This window comes from Danio aesculapii, chromosome 16 (assembly GCF_903798145.1).
Source record: "Danio aesculapii chromosome 16, fDanAes4.1, whole genome shotgun sequence".
Classification (NCBI taxonomy): Eukaryota; Metazoa; Chordata; class Actinopteri; order Cypriniformes; family Danionidae; genus Danio; species Danio aesculapii.
Window position 1 is genome coordinate 14,318,322 of NC_079450.1, and position 20,480 is coordinate 14,338,801.

Sequence of the window (20,480 nt, forward strand, 5' to 3'; positions counted from 1 at the left end):
GTTGTAGTAGTAGTGAAAGGTGACTTTTCTTATGTCAGATTGTATTTTTCCAGCTGGATGTTGGACTCATGAAAAATAATTGTTTGCATTGGCCAAAACTAGAGAGTTACACTCAGTCTTATTTTCACTTATTATGATGGCATAGCAGTCAAAATAGGACAAATAAGCTCATGTTTGGGACAAATTCTGGACCTTTGTCAGTGAAGGGTGGGTCTTTCGAAACACCTGAACCCCCCCCCCCCCACTCCCTGCAATTGCAAAGGTTTTATTGAAAAATGACATCTCTTCATGTCTGCTGTGAATCACTTCAGATCCCAAGCTGTTTTAGAAACCAAGAGAAGACAAAAAGAGACCAATTTTAACTGCTCACTATCATAAACACATAAATAAATGTATTTTTCTACCTTTAAACTAATAAATGTAGTTTTATTTTATTTATTTGATATTTGGATTTGTTTTTATCTACTGTTTGTTTAACAGGCTGACATATTGGACGTATATATGGTTAGGACTTTAAATCTGTGTATATTTAATATATATATATATATATATATATATATATATATATATATATATATATATATATATATATATATATATATATATATATTGTGTGAATTCACTAAATTTCAAATCAATGGCTTCTAAATAATGAAAAAAGAAAGTGTAAAGCTCATTTCATAATTTGTCAAACCTATCATCATAAATAAAATGTTATTGAGATTAATTTATTAATCTATGCAAGGTGATGGAACCTTTTAAAGCAAGTTGAAAATCTTTCTGACCCACAAAAATATGACTTTCCTTAATGCTCAAATAACTGATTAATACACAAATAAGCATTAAAAAAAGAAAAACACACAGAGAATAATTTTAAAGTTGGAAAACATTTATTGACACACACAAAACAAGAATAGTCCTAAAAATAGGTTGCAGAGTGGAATCTTGAAAGCAGAAGAGGGCTTCTTTTTCTTGAGCGAGCCCTCTTCATCTTGACATCCTCATTATTAAATGGAAAAAACATGAGGTTTGAAGGAAGAGCAGGTTTCACTGGACCATGAGCTGGTTTCAGAGCAGGCAAAGTTGTGGACGAAGGAACATGCAGAGGCACATGTTTGTCCATCTTCACTCCACTTGTAAGACGTGGCAGGCTGGGTAAGGAAAGGTGAGACTTAACTTTCCAATCAGACCCAAATGAAGGGTCAGTGCCGTTTCTCTCTGCCTTATTCACTAAAGGAGGAAACCTGCACACTTGACGTTCTGGAGCTTCGTCAATGAACTTCTGTCCAGCCAAAAGCTTAACAGGAGCACAGCGTGGCCTCAAACTAGGCAAGTGTGTGGAAACAGCAGCAGTATGCTGGGACTTGCCTACTCTCACCATCAGAAGAGTTGAGGAACACTCAACTCTGACATTCAGGTCAAACTCACATGGAGGATCTTTCAGTGAAACTTCCATCTGATGCTCACAAGACCCCACGTCCAGCCATTCTGAGGGTTCATCTGTGAAGCACTGCTGGTTGACAGGCTTCACAGGAACATGGTTTGGCTTCAGAATGGGAGGTTTTGAGCGTGGAGCATCAGGATGCTGACGGAGAGGCCTACGCTTGTCCATTCTCACTGACTGGCTCCCTAAAAGAGGCACAAAGAATGAGCAAGGGGCAACACTGATATTAAAGTCAGACTCACATTAAGGGTTGTTTTTCACTGAACCTTTCATCGTATGATTCGAGTCCATGTCCAGCCATTCTGACGGTTCATCTGTGAAACTCTGCTGGTTGACAGGCTTCACAGAAATACGCTTTGGCTTCAGAATGGGTAGTTTTGAGCGCGGAGAATCAGGATGCTGACGTAGAGGCCTACGCTTGTCCATTCTCACTGATTGGCTCCCTAAAAGAGGCACAAAGAATGAGCAAAGGGCAACACTGATATTAAAGTCAGACTCACATGAAGGGTTGATGTGTTTCACTGTACCTTTCATCATATGATTTGACGCCACGCTCAGCCATTCTGAGGGTTCATCTGTGAAACTCTGCTGGTTGACAGGCTTCACATGAACACGCTTTGGCTTCAGAATAGGCAGTTTTGAGCGTGGAGCATTATTATGCTGACGGAGAAGCCTACGCTTGTCCATTCTCACTGACTGGCTCCCTAAAAGAGGCACAAAGAATGAGCAAGGGGCAACACTGATATTTAAGTCAGACTCACATGAAGGGTTGATGTTTTTCACTGTACCTTTCATTATATGATTCGAGTCCACGCCCAGCCATTCTGATGGTTCATCTGTGAAACTCTGCTGGTTGACAGGCTTCACAGGAACACGCTTTGGCTTCAGAATGGGCAGTTTTGAGCGTGGAGCTTCTCGACTCTCAGAATGGGGCAGAAGAGATGAGGAATGGTCAACGTTGGCATTCAGGTCAGGCTCACATGAAAGATAGCTGATGTCTTTCAGTGAAACCTCCATCATATGCTTAAGAGACCTCACTCCTCGACGTTTTGGCAGCCAATGACCATCAGAGAACTTCTGCTTCTCAGCAGGTTTCACAGGAACATGGCGCAGCTTCAGAACAGTCAGGTTTGAGCACACAACCTCAGGATGCTGATGGAGAGGCGTGCTTGTGTCCATCCTCACTGCACTGCTCCAGGAATAGGGCAGATCAGACGAGGGATGGTCAGCATTGGCGTTCAGATCAGACTCAGATAAAAAGTAGCTGATACTTTCCACTGAAACTTTCATCTGACGCTTAGGAGAGCTCACGTCTCGATGTTCTGGAGATCGAGGCAGGGATTGACTGTTAGACCACATGTTGAAAAGTGAAGTGAAGAATATATCTCAACAACAACAAACTGATTCAACAAGCGAAAATGGCGACTGTCAAACTAAATCTTTTCACCATGGAATGGCCGCTATGATGTCAAACATTCTTTTAGAACGTTCGCGTGCTCTCCAAACTGTGACGTTCTATCGGGCATTATTTAAATCTGTGGAATAGACCATATTCACTTATACAGGCCTTTTATTTACACAATACATTTGTTTATTTTATTTTTAAATTCATCAAATTGGTTCTCAATCTACTCTGAGCGCATTTATTAAACGACGGATTTAACGCAATCAAATTTGGGGCAGATTTTTATATAGCAGGTCTACCGCATAAATGAAACTGTGGCTCCCTCTAGAGGTGAAAATCAGCCAATATTGAATAAATATTACTTAATCCTCTCCCTCCAAGTATATATGGAGGACAAAACCTACAAAAACAATTAATAAATCCGCAAATATATAAATAAATGAATGAGAAAAAAAATCCATAAATTCTTAAGGGGGATACACTTATGTAATTATTTACCCGCTCGCACTATTAATTATATATTTATGAATGTATTATGAATTTGTGAATTTTATATGCATTTGTTTATTTATTTGCATATTTATTAATTTATTATTTTGTTTATGCAGGAATTTATGGATTTATTTACTCATTTATTTATATATTTGAGTATTTAATTATTGTTTTTGCAGGTTTCTTTGTGTTTTTTAATTAAATTCAATAATTGCTTTATTGGCATGACAAATGTTACAAACGACAAGGTTACATTATAAAGCAGGTCCTTAACCGGGGGGTGGGGGGGGGGGGGGTTGTTCAGGTTCAGTGGTTCGAAAGACCACCACTAACAAGGTCTAGAATTTGGTCCCTACATGAGCTGATTTGTCCAATTATTGACTACTAAGCCATCATAAATTGTGAACATAACCGCAAGAAAAAGGCTTTAAGTCTAATTTAATTTTTAATTATTTAAAGGGCCGAATACTGACTGAGGAAAATTGAAAGAGCTGGCCAGTTTTTTATTTGCCTATAGGCTACAGTCTTTAATTTAAAACAAGTTTTAACAGATTTCTAATTGTTTTTTGTTTTGTTTTTTGATTGATTGATGATAAATTGATAATAAATTTTCATATTTCTATATAAAAATATTAAAAGCTAATCTCATAACATTATTTATAAAACTCTAATAACTTACAGTTTAAATGCACATCAGTAAATATACACTTATAGTGTTGTAAACACTTTGATAAAATTGTAGGAAATATTTTTGGTACATCAAAAAGTGGTCACCATTCGACAAGCTAATCTACCAATGCTTAGCTCTTAAAATATGACTAAAATGCAGTATTTTAACCTCATAATTGAATAGAAAATGAGGCGAATAATTGCAAGAATGTCCAGTTTTTGAGAGAAAAGAACCACCTCCTTCAGTAGGCTGGCTACGAGCCTGAAAAGAACACACCTGATTTTATATATTTGATATTTGGATTTGTTTTGATCTACTGTTTGTTTAACAGGCTGACATATTGCTAGTATAAATGGTTAGAACTTTATATTTGTGTATAATACATGTGTGTACACTAAATTTACAATCAATGGCTTTTAAAGAATAAAAAAATGTAAAGCTCATTTCATAATTGTCAAACCTATCATCATAAATAAAATGTTATGGAGATCAAACTATACAAGGGGATGGAACCTTTTAAAGCATGTTAAATGACTGTTTTGCTTGTTTCATTTACTGAATGATTGATTAGCAATAGTGTAATCACACTCTTTTGTGTTCTTTCACAGGCCTGTAGCCAGCACGGTGAAAGGGGTAGTTCTTTATTTCTCAAAAAGTGGACCTTTTTTGCAATTATACGCCTCATTTTCTATTTAATTATGGGATTTCAATACATTTTAAGCACTATTTTTAGCTGAATTAGCTTGTTGGATGGTCATCATAACCACACTTTTTGATGTATCAAAAATATTTACTAAAGATTTACAATAAAGAAATATGAAAAAACACAATCACACATAAATTACACCATATATCATTAGAAAACATATATATGAATCAGTTTCTAACTAAAAACAAGCCTATTGTCACTTAGACCAATTATAAATAAACTGGCCAGCAAATTCAACCTTCCTCAGTCAGAATTTGACCATTTGAATAAAAATAACAATAATATCGTAGAGCTTTACAATTTATCTAGCCTCTCTTGTAAAAAAGTGCATTTTAAAATTCATGGATAACAGCAATCGCCAAATTAGTATTCAAATTCATTTTAACATGGGCCACTTTTGGTGCTTCACATCTTTTTATTGCTCATTTTTTTGTTTCAAGAGTGAGGCCCAAGATTTAGAATAAAACCTGTAAACTGTTTTCTCTATTTAAAAACAATACAGCAGAGAAAGATGACTTCACTTACATCAGATTGTATGTTTTCTTGCACAACTGGATGTTGGACTCAGGAAAAATAATTGTTTGCATTGGCTGAAGTCACATCGAAGTGACAGCCAACAGAGAATTCCACTTGATCTTAAAGACTTTATCTATGACTATATTTACTGTTTATGATGGCATAGCACTGAAAATAGGACAATTGAGCTCAAGTATGGGACAAATTCTGGACCTTTGTCAGTGAGGGGTGGGTGTTTCAAACCACCCAAAGCCCCCTTGGCTATGGGCCTGGTTAATAAAATGACCACTATAGCGACCACTATACTCAATTGTAGTTCATTTCTAATGAAGAACATTACCAATTATGCATTTATAATTTTAATCTAATTATTAAATGTTTCTATACAAGAATTATGTGTGTTTGTGTCTGTGTTGGGTTTGGTTTGATATAAAAAAAAAAAAACACAGACTACAAAATGAATAAATAAGATTATAATTTTAATCTCACAAAAAAAGTGTTCACATCCACAAATACACCAATTCTGAAATAAAATAAGCACCATCTTATTTGGTACAGTCTCAATGTTCAATTACACTTTCACATACAAGTGTAATTTTATTGTAAATCCCACACCATATTTTCCCCTCACATTCAAAGAGATAGCTTTAATTTCTTTAAAACCTCTTGTGTAAGTCTTTTGCTATACTTATTAATCTTGTGATGCCCTGGCATCCACCCAAGGAGAAAGCGATGAAAGTCAGTCCAAGCGAAAGCGAACATGTTTCGCCATTCTTTCTCCAGCTCTGCAAAGTCAACCTTCTTCGCCAAGGATTTCCGCAGCTCTGAAAAATAGTAATCCAAAAGGCCAGGCGCTTTCTTTTCACACTCTCGTTCATCCATACAGCTGCCCAAAAAGTAAATCACATCCTTCATCCCACACCCTCCACCTACATATTGAAAATCAACAGCCGCAACCTGTAAACCGTCCTTGGAGAAGCAAAAATTAGCTAGTTTTGCATCACCATGCAGAATTGTCTTAAAACGGCATTTGTTGAGGATGCTGTCGATCTCTCCAGCGGCTGCTTTGAGTTTTTGGTCTGACATGGCTTCTAGTTCTTCAGGCCTTGTTTCTAAATGCCAGTATGTGCCTATAGGCCAAAGTCCTTCTGGGGTGACATCAAGAAAAAGGGCATGAAAGTTGGCAATCCAACTCAAGCAGGCTTTCATTTCGGCATCATTAACAGAAGTTTTTCTCACTGGAAATCCTGCAACATCAAGATCCTCCAAAACAATCAACTGCTCTTCACCAAATGACTTGGCAGCGAGACAAAGAGGAACTCTGCAGTTTTCATTGGTAGTGTAGTTTTGGTACCAATAGGTTTCGACCTGATAAGATCGCACTTTGCGCTGGTGAGAAATGTCTGTGTTCCAGCCTCCTGGATGCTTCTGGTTTTGAGGAAACATCACATGTTTGATAACCACAGAGGGACGGTCACATCCCTCCAGATGGACTCTTAATATTTCACCATAACCGCTCCACAAAGTCTGAATCTTTGCACCAATCTGCAGAGACTTTGCTCCACATGCCTTCAAAACAAGATCTTGGTGTTCCTTCTTCATTCTAGAGATTCAAAATAGCAACTGGATTATTATCAACAGTTTAAGATAATAATTACTATTAGTAGTGCAGAGATATTAACATTTAACCAAATGAAAACACAAATTATACATCAGAAATCAATCACAGGACTTATTTGAGCTGGAATTAATGTTTAAATAAGCAACGACAGTCAATAATAAAGATCACGATAAGACAAACATAATTCCAATTATTCAGTTCTGTCAAGTCTAAATTCGCAAAGAGGAATCATATAAATAATTTGTTGTTTAACTTAACAGTTAATCTTTGTTTAGATTTACCTTCAAAATCTTGAAGCGAAATGTGGCCGATGAGAGTACAGGTTGAACTTCCGGAATGCACCTAGTGGATTCTGGGAAATGTAGTCTTTGTATGACTGGCATGAACCACGGGATTATTTTGACCATTTTCTCATTATTATTTCTCAGAAAGGGTAATTAGATATCTCGAGGGTTTCTACTAAGTGTAGTGGTGCAAAATGGATTGTGTTCCCCACAGAGAGTGTTGTGAATAGTTATTGAGGAGAGAGGAACAAAATATGTCTAAGGATAATTTTATTAAGTGGCATTGACGAGTGGCAAAACGTCTCTGGTGCATCTGATTAAGTTCTGCTACTCGACATTTTACGATCCGCGATGACCTGGAATGCTGGGAATCCTTTAAAAGCCGAGTAAGAAAAAAAAAACATCATTGTTTTGAGAAATTCAGATTATTAATGAAGCTAAAATAACATAATAATATAATGGCTTTGTGGAGTCAATAAGATTAGCTCAAGAGTAACCGAATTCTTTGTCATATCTTAAACACTCATTTGAAAGATGGAGAGTCTGGTGAAATTTAATGACGTCAGCCGATTACAACACTTAGAATATAGCTTGGGTAATTCTTTAACTACGGGCACTTTTAAGTACTTTGATCATATCTCCAATATATATATATATATATAATTTAGATCAAATTCCTTTTTCTTTGTCAAACTAACAATAAAACCTACTTTTAAACAATTTACTAGCTTTCTATTATATTTTTTCATATTATTCAACCTCCTTTTAGGTGTCAAAATCACTGTTTTTGCCTTGTCGCAGACCCAGAGTTTTAAACTTCAACAATGAAAATGACATTTTAAAATATTATTTATCTGGTAACTAATGTATCTTAATGAAGCACTAGTGAAATAATTTAAATATTTAATAGTTATTAATGTGGAATATTATCAATATTATTTTTTATACAAAATATAGCTGTCGCACAGTGTCATTTACACCACAACACTGTAATGTGGCTTTGAAAAGTTGAAAATGAATAGTGACATCTGAGCACATGTTCAAGATGGAGGGAATTTAATTTTTCATCAACAACACTTGAAGAAAAATCAAGGTAAATATTGCTTGATAAGGAAATACATTTATTTTACGTCATTTCCAAACATGCTGTCCCTTCAAAGATGTTTTTAAAAACCAAACAAAATTAAAGTAAATAAGTGTATTTTTTATACATGAAAGGCTAGTATCAGTTCGAAGCTAATTGGTAAGCTATCTCTAACTTTTTAACAATAAACTGTAAAAATGTAATTTCCACCACTGTCATTTCCACCACGCTGCATGCCCACTGTGGTGGAAAAGACAGCATGTGGTGAAAATGACATTTATGGTTTCAAAACACAATTAATATGGATTGCAAAAGCACAGGGGTTGGACAATGACACTGAAACACTGGCCAATTTAGTGTTGGAGGTTTCATGTCTAAATTCAAGCAGCTAGTGGCCAGTCTTCATTGATTTCACATAACACCAGTAAGAGCAGAGTGTGAAGGTCTGATTTGCAGAGTAACAGCACAGTTTTGCTAAAATATTGCAAAGCACTCAACATTATGTCATATAGTGACACATCAGAGTTCAGAAGAGGATAAATTGTTGGGGTGCGTCTCGCTGGCACATCTGTGAGTAAGACAGCAAATCTTTGCAATGTATCAAGAGCCGCAGTATCCAGAGTAATGTCAGCAAACCACCAAGAAGAAGAACCACATCCAACTGGAGTAACTATGGACGCAAGAGCAAGCTGTCTGAAAGGGATGTCTGGGTCCATACACCGATTGTATCCAAAGAACATAAAAGCACAGCTGCCCGACTCACTGCAGAATTAAATGTGTACCTCAACTCTCCTGTTTCTACCAAAACTGTTGGTCGGGACCTCCACAGGGTCAAAATACATGGCCACTGCTCATTCGTGCCAATGCCAAATGCCTGTTTCAATGATGCAGCAGCCAAAATCTTGTGCTGTGGATAATGTGAAACATGTATTGTTCTCTGATCAGTCCACCTTCACTGTCTTTACCACATCCGGGAGAGTTACGGTGTGGAGCCCCAAAGAAGCATCCCACCAAGACTATTAATGCCCAGAGTAAAACATAGGGGGAATCTGTGATGGTTTGGGCTGCAATATCATGGCATTCCCTAGGCCCAATACTGGTGCTAGATGGAGCATCACTGCCAAAGACTACCGACACATTCTGAAGGACCATGTGCACCCAGTGGCTCAAACATTGTATCCTGAAGGCAGTGGCATGTGGATGGGTATCACGTTTTCCTCACAGAAAGAAGGTCGCTGGTTCGTCAGTTGGCATTTCTGTGTTTGCATGTTCTCCCTGTGTTTGCGTGGGTTTTCTCTGGGTGCTCCGGTTTCCCCCACAATTCCAAAGACATGTGCTATAGATGAATTAGGTAGGCTAAATTGTCCGTAGTGTATGTGTAGATGAGTGTGTATGGAGGTTTCCCAGTGATGGATTGCAGCTGGAAGGCCATCCGCTGCGTAAAACATATGCTGGATAAGTTGGCGGTTCATTTTGCTGTGGTGACCCCAGATTAATAAAGGCACTAAGCCGAAAAGAAAATGAATGAATGGATGAATGACAACTTTCCACCATTTTATATTGATCTTGCAAAGCAGTATTGATTATTATATTTTCATTTATTTATTTATTTAAGTCATCCTTTCCAATAAAGAACAAAAACAGTGGCAGGTGTTTCCATCAATGGCAAAAAAAAACTTTATTTTAAAAGTTGGTTTTCCTTTATTTCTCTTTGACTCCAGCGGTTATTTTTGACAAACTGTTTTAATTAATAAATCTGCTTCAATACAACACTTTGCTTTTACTTTAAGTGGAATGTGAAAAGCATACAGGTTAATCATTTTGTCAGTCCAGTGGCGATCCATAAACTTCAACCTCACACAGTGTTAGATATTCTTCTCGTCCTGGAATAACAACATTAACGTAACGTCCTTCCATCCCATCACAATCAAAAGAGCTGGAAAAACCAGCAGGAATGGAAGTGATTGTGGCACATCTGAAGAAAGAGTAAAAATAAGGAGCTTATTGAGGAACTCTGAACAACTGTCCTTATATTCAAAGCAAACACAGCAATGAGTACTTAACTGCAAGTGATACAAAACACACATTACATAGACACACAAGTAAAGGAAGCTATAAGTATGTTTTTCCATAGTGTTAAATGAATACATTTAAATAAGTTATCAAGACTGGACGTTATATTGCGTGCATAAAGTGTACGTTGCTAATCCAAGCCTACGGTAGTAACCCATTGCCACTCTACACTACCTTATAAATGTCTTGTCACCTATCCAAGTTTTAGAAAAAACAAATAATAACTTGACTTTTAGTTGATAATTTGGTATCAGAAGTGACTTATATGAAAGGCAAAGGACCCTAGATTATGTTTATTTTACCCAAATAAAATATTATCATGATTTTTAATTATTTAATTAGGATATTAAGGTCTGACTTTACTTTGACAAAAGTCTTGGCACTTAACAGAAATAATGTACAATGACTCAATGACTGCAATGACTCAAATAACTTATTAATAAAGTCATCTGGAATGGCAAAGAAAGCGTTCTTGCAGGACTCCCAGAGTGCATCAAGATTCTTGGATTCATCTTCAATGCCTTTTCCTTCATGTTATCCCAGACATGCTCAATAATGTTCATTACTGGTGACTGGGCTGGCCAATCCTGGAGCACCTTCACTTTCTTTGCTTTCAGAAACTTTGATGTGGAGGCTGAAGTATGAGAAGGAGAGCTATCCTGCTGTAGAATTTGCCCTCTCCTGTGGTTTGTAACCTCAGGCTGTTGAAGTTGCCATCTATTCTGCAAATCTCTTGCACGCCCCCATTCTGAATGTACTCCAAACCATGACTTTTCCTTCACCAAACTTGACTGATTTCAGTGGGAATCTTGAGTCCATGTGGGTTCCAATAGGTCTTCTGCAGTATTGGCGATGATTGGGATGAAGATCAACAGATGATTCATCTTTTCCAAATGATCAGCTAGAATTCAAGTTATTTTTTGTTGCTCTTACAATTGTGATTGACAACAAGACTTTTGTCAGGCAGTGTATAGTAGCTCTCAATTTAAGCTTATAAATTAAACTCTAAAATTAAGCTTAAACATTTGTTTAACTTTAAATTGACTTTTAATTAATTATTGAAGAAATGTCAGAGTAATACAAGTTTATTTACACTGCTTTATTTTCGCTTTTGTTGTTAGGTATAGTATTTTTTTATAATTAATTACTTTACAAATGTTACTTGTTACTTAATGTTACTTTTACAGAAATTAGTAAAGCATTTACTTAAAATAAGATCAATTTAAAGGTCCTGTGAAATGTTTTGAAATATGCATTTTTATTCAATGTTTGTCGTAATCTCAACCAAAACATAAAGAGTGGGTGGGACACTCCTGCACTCTGAGAAATAAAGTCACTGGGGTGGTACCTTTTCAAAAGGTCCATATTAGGGTACATATTAGGTTAATATGTTTAACATATTAGTACCTAAAAAATTAAGAGGAACACTTTTGTACTTTTTAGGTACTAATATGTACCCTTGAGGTTTTAATATGGACATTTTAGGAACAAATTTGTACCTTTTGAAAAATACTTGGCTCACATACTTTTATTTTTAAGAGTGTAGGGACCTCCTCCCCTTTTTTAAACACAGCCAATAGCGTTTTGTTTTACAACAGCTCTGCCAGGGAGAGTGGTTGAGATCAAGTGCATCAAATGAAAAGCAAATTAGAAGCATCTTGAGGGGGGCGGGGCATGTCAGATACTAGCATTTGATTGGTCAGAAGATTTGATGAGAAACAAAGAATGAGGTGACATGAATAAAACCGTTGATCCGTTTAGGCAGACTACAAGCTTTACATGTTTATATCAGTTTTATATGTTCTAAACGCATATTCTGTCACTGTTTTGGAGCCCACTAGCCTTTAGATATCCTAATACTCATACTAACATCTAAAAAACTATATTTTATTTCATAAGACCTTTAAAAATTAGTTAACTGTAAAAAATAAAAATAAAAAATCATGGCAACAAACGTTTTTGCTGATTTTAACTCATTTCAGTAAGTTAATCATTCACTCATTCATTCATTTTCTTTTTGGCTCAGTCCCTTGATTAATTCGGGGTCGCCACAGCGGAATGAACCGCCAACTTATCCAGCACATGTTCTACACAGGGGATGCCCTTCCAGCTGCAACTCATCTCTGGGAAACATCCATACACACTCATTCATGCGCATACACTACTGACAATTTAGCCTATACAATTCACCTATAGCGCATGTCTTTGAACTGTGGGGGAAACTGGAGCACCAGGAGGAAACCCACGCGAACGCAGGGAGAACATGCAAACTCCATACAGAAACGCCACTGCGCCACTGCGTTACCCAATAAGCTAGTCATATTTAATGTAATATTTTTCATCAGTTTGACTAAAGTAAGTTGAGATTACAAGAAAAGGTCATTTGATTCAATTAAAAAAATTAGGCAGCTAAAAATTTTTCACAGTGTTGAAATATACGAAAATGCACTGTGTACATTTGTGTACTACACTGTAAAAAATTATAGAATCAATTAGTCCTGACAGCATATGTTTTTAGATCATTGCAACTTGTTAAACAAAATTAAACATGTTCTAATTTAATTTTCTAAGTTACGCAAGCTGTTTCAAGTCAGTTTACATAATATAAGTTCAGTGGATTCATAAGGTTAATTTGATTCTGCTTAAACGTTTAAGGCAACCAGGATTTTTTTACAGGTACTGATGTATTTCCCCACACACGCAACTTTGTTTGAAAAAATGAACATGGTGGAACTTGTGAATGTGCACCCTATACTGACACTGAGGAGAAAAAACTGTTAAGCAAAGTTGCTATTTTTGTTTTATGCATGCACAAAAGTATTCTCGTAACTTCATTATATTCTGATTGAACCAAAGAAGGCATATCCCTAACCAGATTTAACCAAGTATGTTCCTGGATGAACATCTTGATACTGGAACAACATTCCAATCAGCCAATCAAAATTAAAATATATGTTTACCATTTATGTTTAGGCTTACGGTGTGCACTTCTACATGATTGTTATCCAACTATTATTCCCCTCTGGTTTTGGGAATAAGTTACAGTTATGGTTGGGTTTTGGGGTAGGGAATAGGCGTGGATTACATTTTCCAACAGAAATGATATTCCAGGATCAACATAATAATCCAATAATGACATGCGAAGGCATATACTCTGTTTTAAGAATGCTTGTTGGAATTTTTGTGGATTATTTAACAAGAATCTTGCTGTCTATGGAGTATTAGGGAGCTCTCAGATTTGTGTTCTGAAACAGTGAGTTCAGAATGATGGCTCAGTGGTTAGCACTGTCGCCTCACAGCAAGAAGGTTGCTGGTTCGCGTCGGCCAGTTGGCATTTCTGTGTGGAGTTTGCATGTTCTCCCCGTGTTCGCATGGGTTTTTTTGCTCCGGTTTCCCCTACAGTCCAAAGACATGCGCAATAGGTAAATTGGGTAAACAAAATTTGCCTTATGTGTGTGAATGAGTGCATATGGGTGTTTCCCAGTACTGGGTTGCGGCTGGAAGGGTATCCACTGCATAAAACATATGCTTGGTGGTTCATTCCGCTGTGGCGACCCCTGATAAATAAAGGACTAAGCCAAAGGAAAATTAATGAATGAATAAATTATTTAAAGGATAACCAAGAGATTTGTAGCTCAGTTTATTTACCTGGGATTATTATTGCCATTGTTGTCCAGATTGTCTCCAATTCTGATTTCTGCACCATTTAATCTTTCAGGAAGATTGTCTAATGTGTTTGTAATGACCAGCGAAAACACTTTGTGCCTTTTCAGCAGGTCCAGTCTCCACCAGGGGTTGAGGGTGTTGTGAGTGTGTGTGCAGGATCCATGAGTGTAAACACCATCTTTGTTCCCATCATTTGCATTAGATGCGAAACCGTTTCCATAGAGGAAACTCTGTGTAGCTTTACCTTTTAAAGCTACATTTTCACCTACATCAATGGACGAGTTTCACAGTTATTGTTGTTTAAATCTAGACTTCAATCTAAATGATCACTTTACTGAATTTATTTTCTTATAAAATTAAGAAATACAGGGAGGACATTTCTGCTTTCCCAAATGAAAAAAACAAACATTTATAGTAAATTCTACACTGTAAGAAATATCTGTTCATTAACAGTTTACGTATTTTGTGTTTTGCACTTATTAACGGTTGTGAGTTGCATTAAGGGACCTTGATCTCTGCTCTGTCAACTTTTGACAAACACTTTCAACAAAGTGACTTTTATTGACTTATTTATCAATTATTTTAGTTGTTTGAAATAGTATAATGTCTAAGAAGGCGACGCAGTGGCGCAGTAGGTATTGCTGTTGCCTCACAGCAAAAAGGGCACTGGTTCGAGCCTCGGCTGGGTCAGTTGGCGTTTCTGGGTGGAGTTTGCATGTTCTCCCTGCGTTCGCGTTGGTGTCTTCCGGGTGCTCCGGTTTCCCCCACAGTCCAAAAACATGTGGTACAGGTGAATTGGGTATGCTAAATTGTCCGTAGTGTATGAATGTGAATGAGTGTGTATGGATGTTTCCCAGAGATGGGTTGCAGCTGAGAGAGCATCCGCTGCATAAAACATGTGCTGTATAAGTTGGCGGTTCATTCCGCTGTGGCGACCTCGGATTAATTAATGGACTGAGCCGAAAAGAAAATGAATGAATGAATAATGTATAAGAAATAATATATAGAGAGATAAGTCGGTAAAATTACTGAAAATGTACTGGCAGCTTATTACAAGGTTTTTGTACCATAATATACAACACCAACCCAGACAATTTATTACTTTAAACTAATAAAAATGTTAATTAAAGTAATTTTTCTGAACTTTTCAAGGTTAAAAGTTGTTTGAAGAAAGGTTGAGGTCCCATAATGCAAATCAAAACCATAAATTAATAGGGAAAAAATAAAAACATTAATCACAAAATAATGAAAACAGATATATGGATATTTTTTACAGTGTACAGTGTTTTTTGCGACCATGCAAAGTACCTGAATTGATATGTTGTGGTAATTTTACAGTTTCTGTGGTAATACAACAACAAACTATAAACAAATGTCTACTATACTGTACTGTACAAATCTAATACTGTACTATAAATGCATTTATTTCCTCAACATTCTACACACAATACCCCATAATAACAATGTGAACAAAAGATTTTTGGAAATTGTTGCAAATTTATTAAAAATAAAAACCTGTAAAATCACATGTACATAAGCACTCACAGCCTTTGCCATGAAACTCTAAATTGAGCTCAGGTACATTCTGTTTCCACTGATCATTCTTGAGATGTTTCAGCAGCTTAATTGGAGTTCGCCTGTGGTAAATTCAGTTGATTGGACATGATTTGAAAAGGCAAACACCTGTCTATATAAGGTCCCAGGGTTTACAGTGCATGTCAAAGCACAAACCAAGAATGAAGACAAAGGAATTGTCTATAGACCTCCGAGACAGGATTGTCTCCAGGCACAAGGCTGGGGAAGGGTACAGAAAAATGTCTGCTGCTCTGCTGCTGTCTGAGCTCCAGGATTCTTCTGTTGAGTGAGGAGAACCTTACAGAAGGACAACCATCTGTGCAGCAATCCACCAATCAGGCCTGTATAGTAGAGTGGCCAGAAGGAAGCCACTCCCCGCCTGAAATTTGCCAAAAGGCATCTGAAGGACTCTCAGATCATAAGAAACTAAATTCTCTGGTTTGATGTGACTCTTTGGAGTGAATGCCAGGCGTTACGTTTGGAGAAAACCAGACATTGCTCATCACCAGGCTAATACCATCCCTACAGTGAAGCATGGTGGTGGCAGCATCATGCTGTGGGGATGTTTTTCAGCAGCAGCAACTGGAAGACTAGTCAGGATAGAGGGAAAGATGAATGCAGCAATGTACAGAGACAACTTGAGTGAAAACCTGCTTCAGAGCGCTCTTGACCTCAGATTGGGGCGATGGTTCATCTTCCAGCAGGACAATGACTCAAAGCATAATGCCAAAATATCAATGGAGTGGCTTCACAACAACTCGGTGAATGTCCTTGAGTGGCCCAGCCACAGCCCAGACCGTCGCTTCCCATCCAACCTGATAGAGCTTGAGAGGTACTGCAAAAAGGAATGGGCAAAAATTCCCAAAGACATGTGTGCCAAGCTTGTGGCATCATATTCAAAAAGACTTGAGGCTGTAATTGCTGCCAAAGGTGCAGAGCAATGACTGTGAATACTTATCTACATGTGATTTTTCAGGTTTTTTATTTTTAATAAATTTGCAACAGTTTCAAAAAATCTTTATTCACATTGTCATTATGGAGTATTGTGCTTAGAATTTTGAGGAAATAAATGAATTTAATCCATTTTGGAAAAAGGCTGTAACATAAAAAATGTGGAAAAAGTGAAGCGCTATGAAAACTTTCCAGATGCACTGTAAGTAAATGAATAAATACTACATTATATAATACATTTTATCAATTCATGATAGTTAATGCTGCAGTATGCTATAGCATTCATTACATTTTGTAAATCAATGCTATTACATACCTTAAAATACACATATACACTATGTATTTACTATAAATTACCATAGTATTTTTTTCATGTGGGTTGATTAATTATTTTTATAAGTGTCTCATTAATCAAATTCTGATCAATGCATGAATGTTCATATTCTCACCATTGGGAGCCGGATAACCGTAAACTTCAAGCTCGCAGATAGTAAGAAGTCGACTGGAGCCATGAAGAATTACATTGATGTAACGTCCTGAAATGCCTTTTTTCCATTTGAAAGTAAGGGATCTTCCAGCTGGAATGGAGGAAATTTTTGCAGCCCTGCACAGAAAAAACAATAGATTTGCATAATATAGCCTGATCATGCTGTTCTTTGTGAGATCTCTTTTTCTCTAAGGTTTCCTTACAGTGGATTGCTGTTGCCGTTGTTCAGCAGAGAGTTGCCAATGTGGACCTCGGCTCCATCAAGTCTTTCAGGACAGCAGTCTTTTCGGTTTGTTATAGTAATGGATTTCACCACATATGTGTCTAGTAAATCTAACCTCCACCATGGATCATCTTGTACTTCAGTGGCAGTACAGGATCCATGGAAAAAATCTGCGTCTCGATTTCCATCAATAGCATTACTGGCATGGGCCTCACCTGTCCATGGATTTTTTAACAGGTCTGATTGTGTGGCCCTGCCATTTAAAGCCAGATTTCTAGCTGCAATTAACAAAGGACTATAGTGAAAATTTAGCATTTTCTTTCTATGTAGGTATAGAATTTTTTTACATTCCCATCATTTCTGATAAGCTGTAAAAACACTGTAGTAACACTCCTCTCTCTAACGCACCTGACACTTTATTTAAACTCCGTCTTACAAGGACTCAATAAGGAAAACGATGTTTACTAGAAATGTACAACAATTATGCAATGCAATGCTTGCTTCAACTTTAAATAACTTGTTTGCACAAAAGTCACCTTTAATACCTCTCCTGCAAAATATCCTGCACAACATTATTCACTCTCATGTAAAAGCACTTGTATAGCCTGTCTTATGTGTATAGTTATGTATCTTATAGTACATGTTAATTATGCATAGGTCTTTAAATATAGCTCTTATGTCCAGTGTTGTGTTTGTATTTAAGATTATTTATGTAGCACCGTTGTCCTGCGAGACAGCATTTCGTTCCTCTGTATGTCCACACATGTACACTCTCAGAAATAAAGGTACGCAAGCTGTCACTGGGGTGGTACCTTTTCAAAAGGTACAAATTGTTACCTAAAAGGTTCCATATTAATACCTGAAGGGTATATATTAGTACCTACAAATTTTAAGAGGAACACTTTTGTACTTTTTATGTATCCTTGAGGTATTAATATGGACCTTTTATGTACAAATTTGTACCTTTTGAAAAGGTACCACCCCAGTAACAGATCGTGTACCTTTATTTCTAAGAGTGTAGCGGAATGACAATAAAGCTCGACTTGACTTGACTTGAAGAAATGCATTTATAATGAGGCGGATTATAAAACTGTAAAATATTTGAGATTTTAAAAAAATTAATGCAATAAAACACTATTGTGTGTCATCTTTACCCTTAGCTGTAGTTGTGTCTGTAAAATATGGCATCACAAAATATGAAGCAGGACAAAAACACGCATTTCCATTGCTCTGCAAGAGAGAAGTACACAGGTCAAGAAAAATGTGTATCAAGCTTTTTTTATTAGGGTGAAATCACCATCAAGGTAAAATGCACTTTTTGATATATCAGTATATATATATATATATATATATATATATATATATATATATATATATATATATATATATATATATATTATAATATATATATATATATATATATATATATATATATATATATATATATATACTGTTTTAAGATTTAGAAAAACAGCATTGGAAGTTAAAAATGTCATGCAAAAACATACTATGGAAGTGTGTAATATAATATAAGTGATCAATTATTACTTGGATTATTCATTAGATTGTGTAACAGAATAGACCAAACACGTAGTACCAACTAGGTATACACAATAGAACCCGCTGCTAGAACACCACAAAAACTTCTGTATCTTTTTAATCAATCAATGAATAAATAAAATAATGTTAAGTTTACTGACTCACCTTTATATGAAAAGCTTTACAAAATGTTCTCCCAAAGAGAAGACAAGGATGACTCTATGGGCATAATGAGCTCATCACCATTTATATAAGCAAAGCACAGGTGTAATAAACAGCATCATTGAAAGGTGTGGCTAATCTAGGACAAATAAACATGAGGAGAATACGAGAGTTGAGGAAAGGGATTGTGTTTTTTTCAGGATACTTTTATCAACATTACGTTTTACAGACCTACTGTACCTTGAAATGAACCTTCAACCTTTGGCTCACGTCATCTTATCTTATCAATGTTATAAAAAATGTATTATAGATCATTTGAAGGGATTTTTACAGCTTCTAAAATAGTTTGTGTTGAATTATTTTACCTTTCGATTAGGCTACATTTTACTTTATATTGCATGCATCATCTGTTTGAGCAAATGCATGCATGTTATAAAAATTAATCGGTTGTGGAGTGTTTCATCAGTTTGAACTGGTTTATTCTGGTTTGGTTTCCTTTCATCTTGTGTAAAGTGAGCTTAAAAACAGAAAATCTACAAGTACGTTACGATGCATCTCATGAGCTTTACATGTTAAGATCATAGATCAAATGTGAAATGCAAATGAAATGGAATGCTTTAATTTAAATAAAAAGTCCCGTGATCATTTTTTCCCACAGGAAAATGTTCCAAATGGTTTGATGTGTGTAATTAAGATATCTTGATCTAGGCCGAGGATTGGAGAGGGGTCTGGATGCAGACCTGGATTGCACTCAATAGAGACAGTGACGTCACTGTGAAGGGTATAGTTAGGTGTGGGCATTAAAAAGCATTGCATGCAGCTCAGATTGCAGCTGCAGAGTCTGCATACAGACCATAGAGCTGATCCAGACACTCAAAGTGTAAAATACTGTTTTAGCACTAGATGGCACAATTTTCTCTTTCCGTAAAAATAGATATTTTTTAACTCGACAAAAAAGACATTAAAGTGAAAAAGTCTAAAACAAAATAAAAAAACTAACTATTTAAAAATAAATAAATGCAAAAATGAGAAAGAAGAAGGAAAAATAAATAAATATAGCAGTACCTATAAAAAGCCATAATTTAATAATAAATTTACAATGAGAAGGTATCTGGATGCAGACTTGGATTTGCACTCAATAGAGAGCACTCAATTATATCATATATATATATATATATATATATATATATATATATATATATATATATATATATATATATATATATATATATATATATATATATATATATATATATATATATATATAAAATATTAATCAGCAAATATCTCAAATTCAAATTCTGAAAAAAAAAATCTATCTTTTATATATATATATCTTTACAATACAGACCATTTTAACGATATAAACAATATCAATTACAATGGTCCAAACATGGGGTGTCCAAACGAATTTCCTGTTTTACATTTTTAATGTCCATGGCTTCCGAGAATTATGTTAAATATTTTTTTCAATTATAAAACTAGATTAGATACATAAATATAATATAACATAATATAATTTATAATATAAAAATAATTCAATCAATTTCCATTAATATCTAAAACATCTCAAATTCAA

The 20,480-nt window shown here is 35.8% G+C and overlaps 2 protein-coding genes across 2 annotated transcripts; both read right to left on the bottom strand.

Annotated features, from left to right (window-relative positions):
* Window positions 1–5,724: 5,724 nt before the first annotated feature.
* On the bottom strand, window positions 5,725–7,191 carry pkdc (protein kinase-like domain containing). Its single transcript, XM_056475584.1, has 2 exons — window positions 7,139–7,191; window positions 5,725–6,839 (listed from the first exon to the last, which is right to left on the bottom strand). Exon 2 carries the CDS (start codon window positions 6,836–6,838, stop codon window positions 5,870–5,872), a length of 969 nt encoding a protein of 322 aa, XP_056331559.1. The 5' UTR covers window position 6,839; window positions 7,139–7,191; the 3' UTR covers window positions 5,725–5,869.
* Window positions 7,192–9,884: 2,693 nt separating this feature from the next.
* si:ch211-215k15.4 (fucolectin-4) lies at window positions 9,885–18,976 on the bottom strand. The gene is made up of 6 exons (XM_056476323.1): window positions 18,905–18,976; window positions 18,355–18,430; window positions 17,181–17,478; window positions 16,940–17,094; window positions 13,947–14,229; window positions 9,885–10,200 (listed from the first exon to the last, which is right to left on the bottom strand). The coding sequence occupies exons 2-6, from the start codon at window positions 18,386–18,388 to the stop codon at window positions 10,050–10,052; spliced, it is 921 nt and encodes a 306-aa protein (XP_056332298.1). The 5' UTR covers window positions 18,389–18,430; window positions 18,905–18,976; the 3' UTR covers window positions 9,885–10,049.
* Window positions 18,977–20,480: the final 1,504 nt, after the last annotated feature.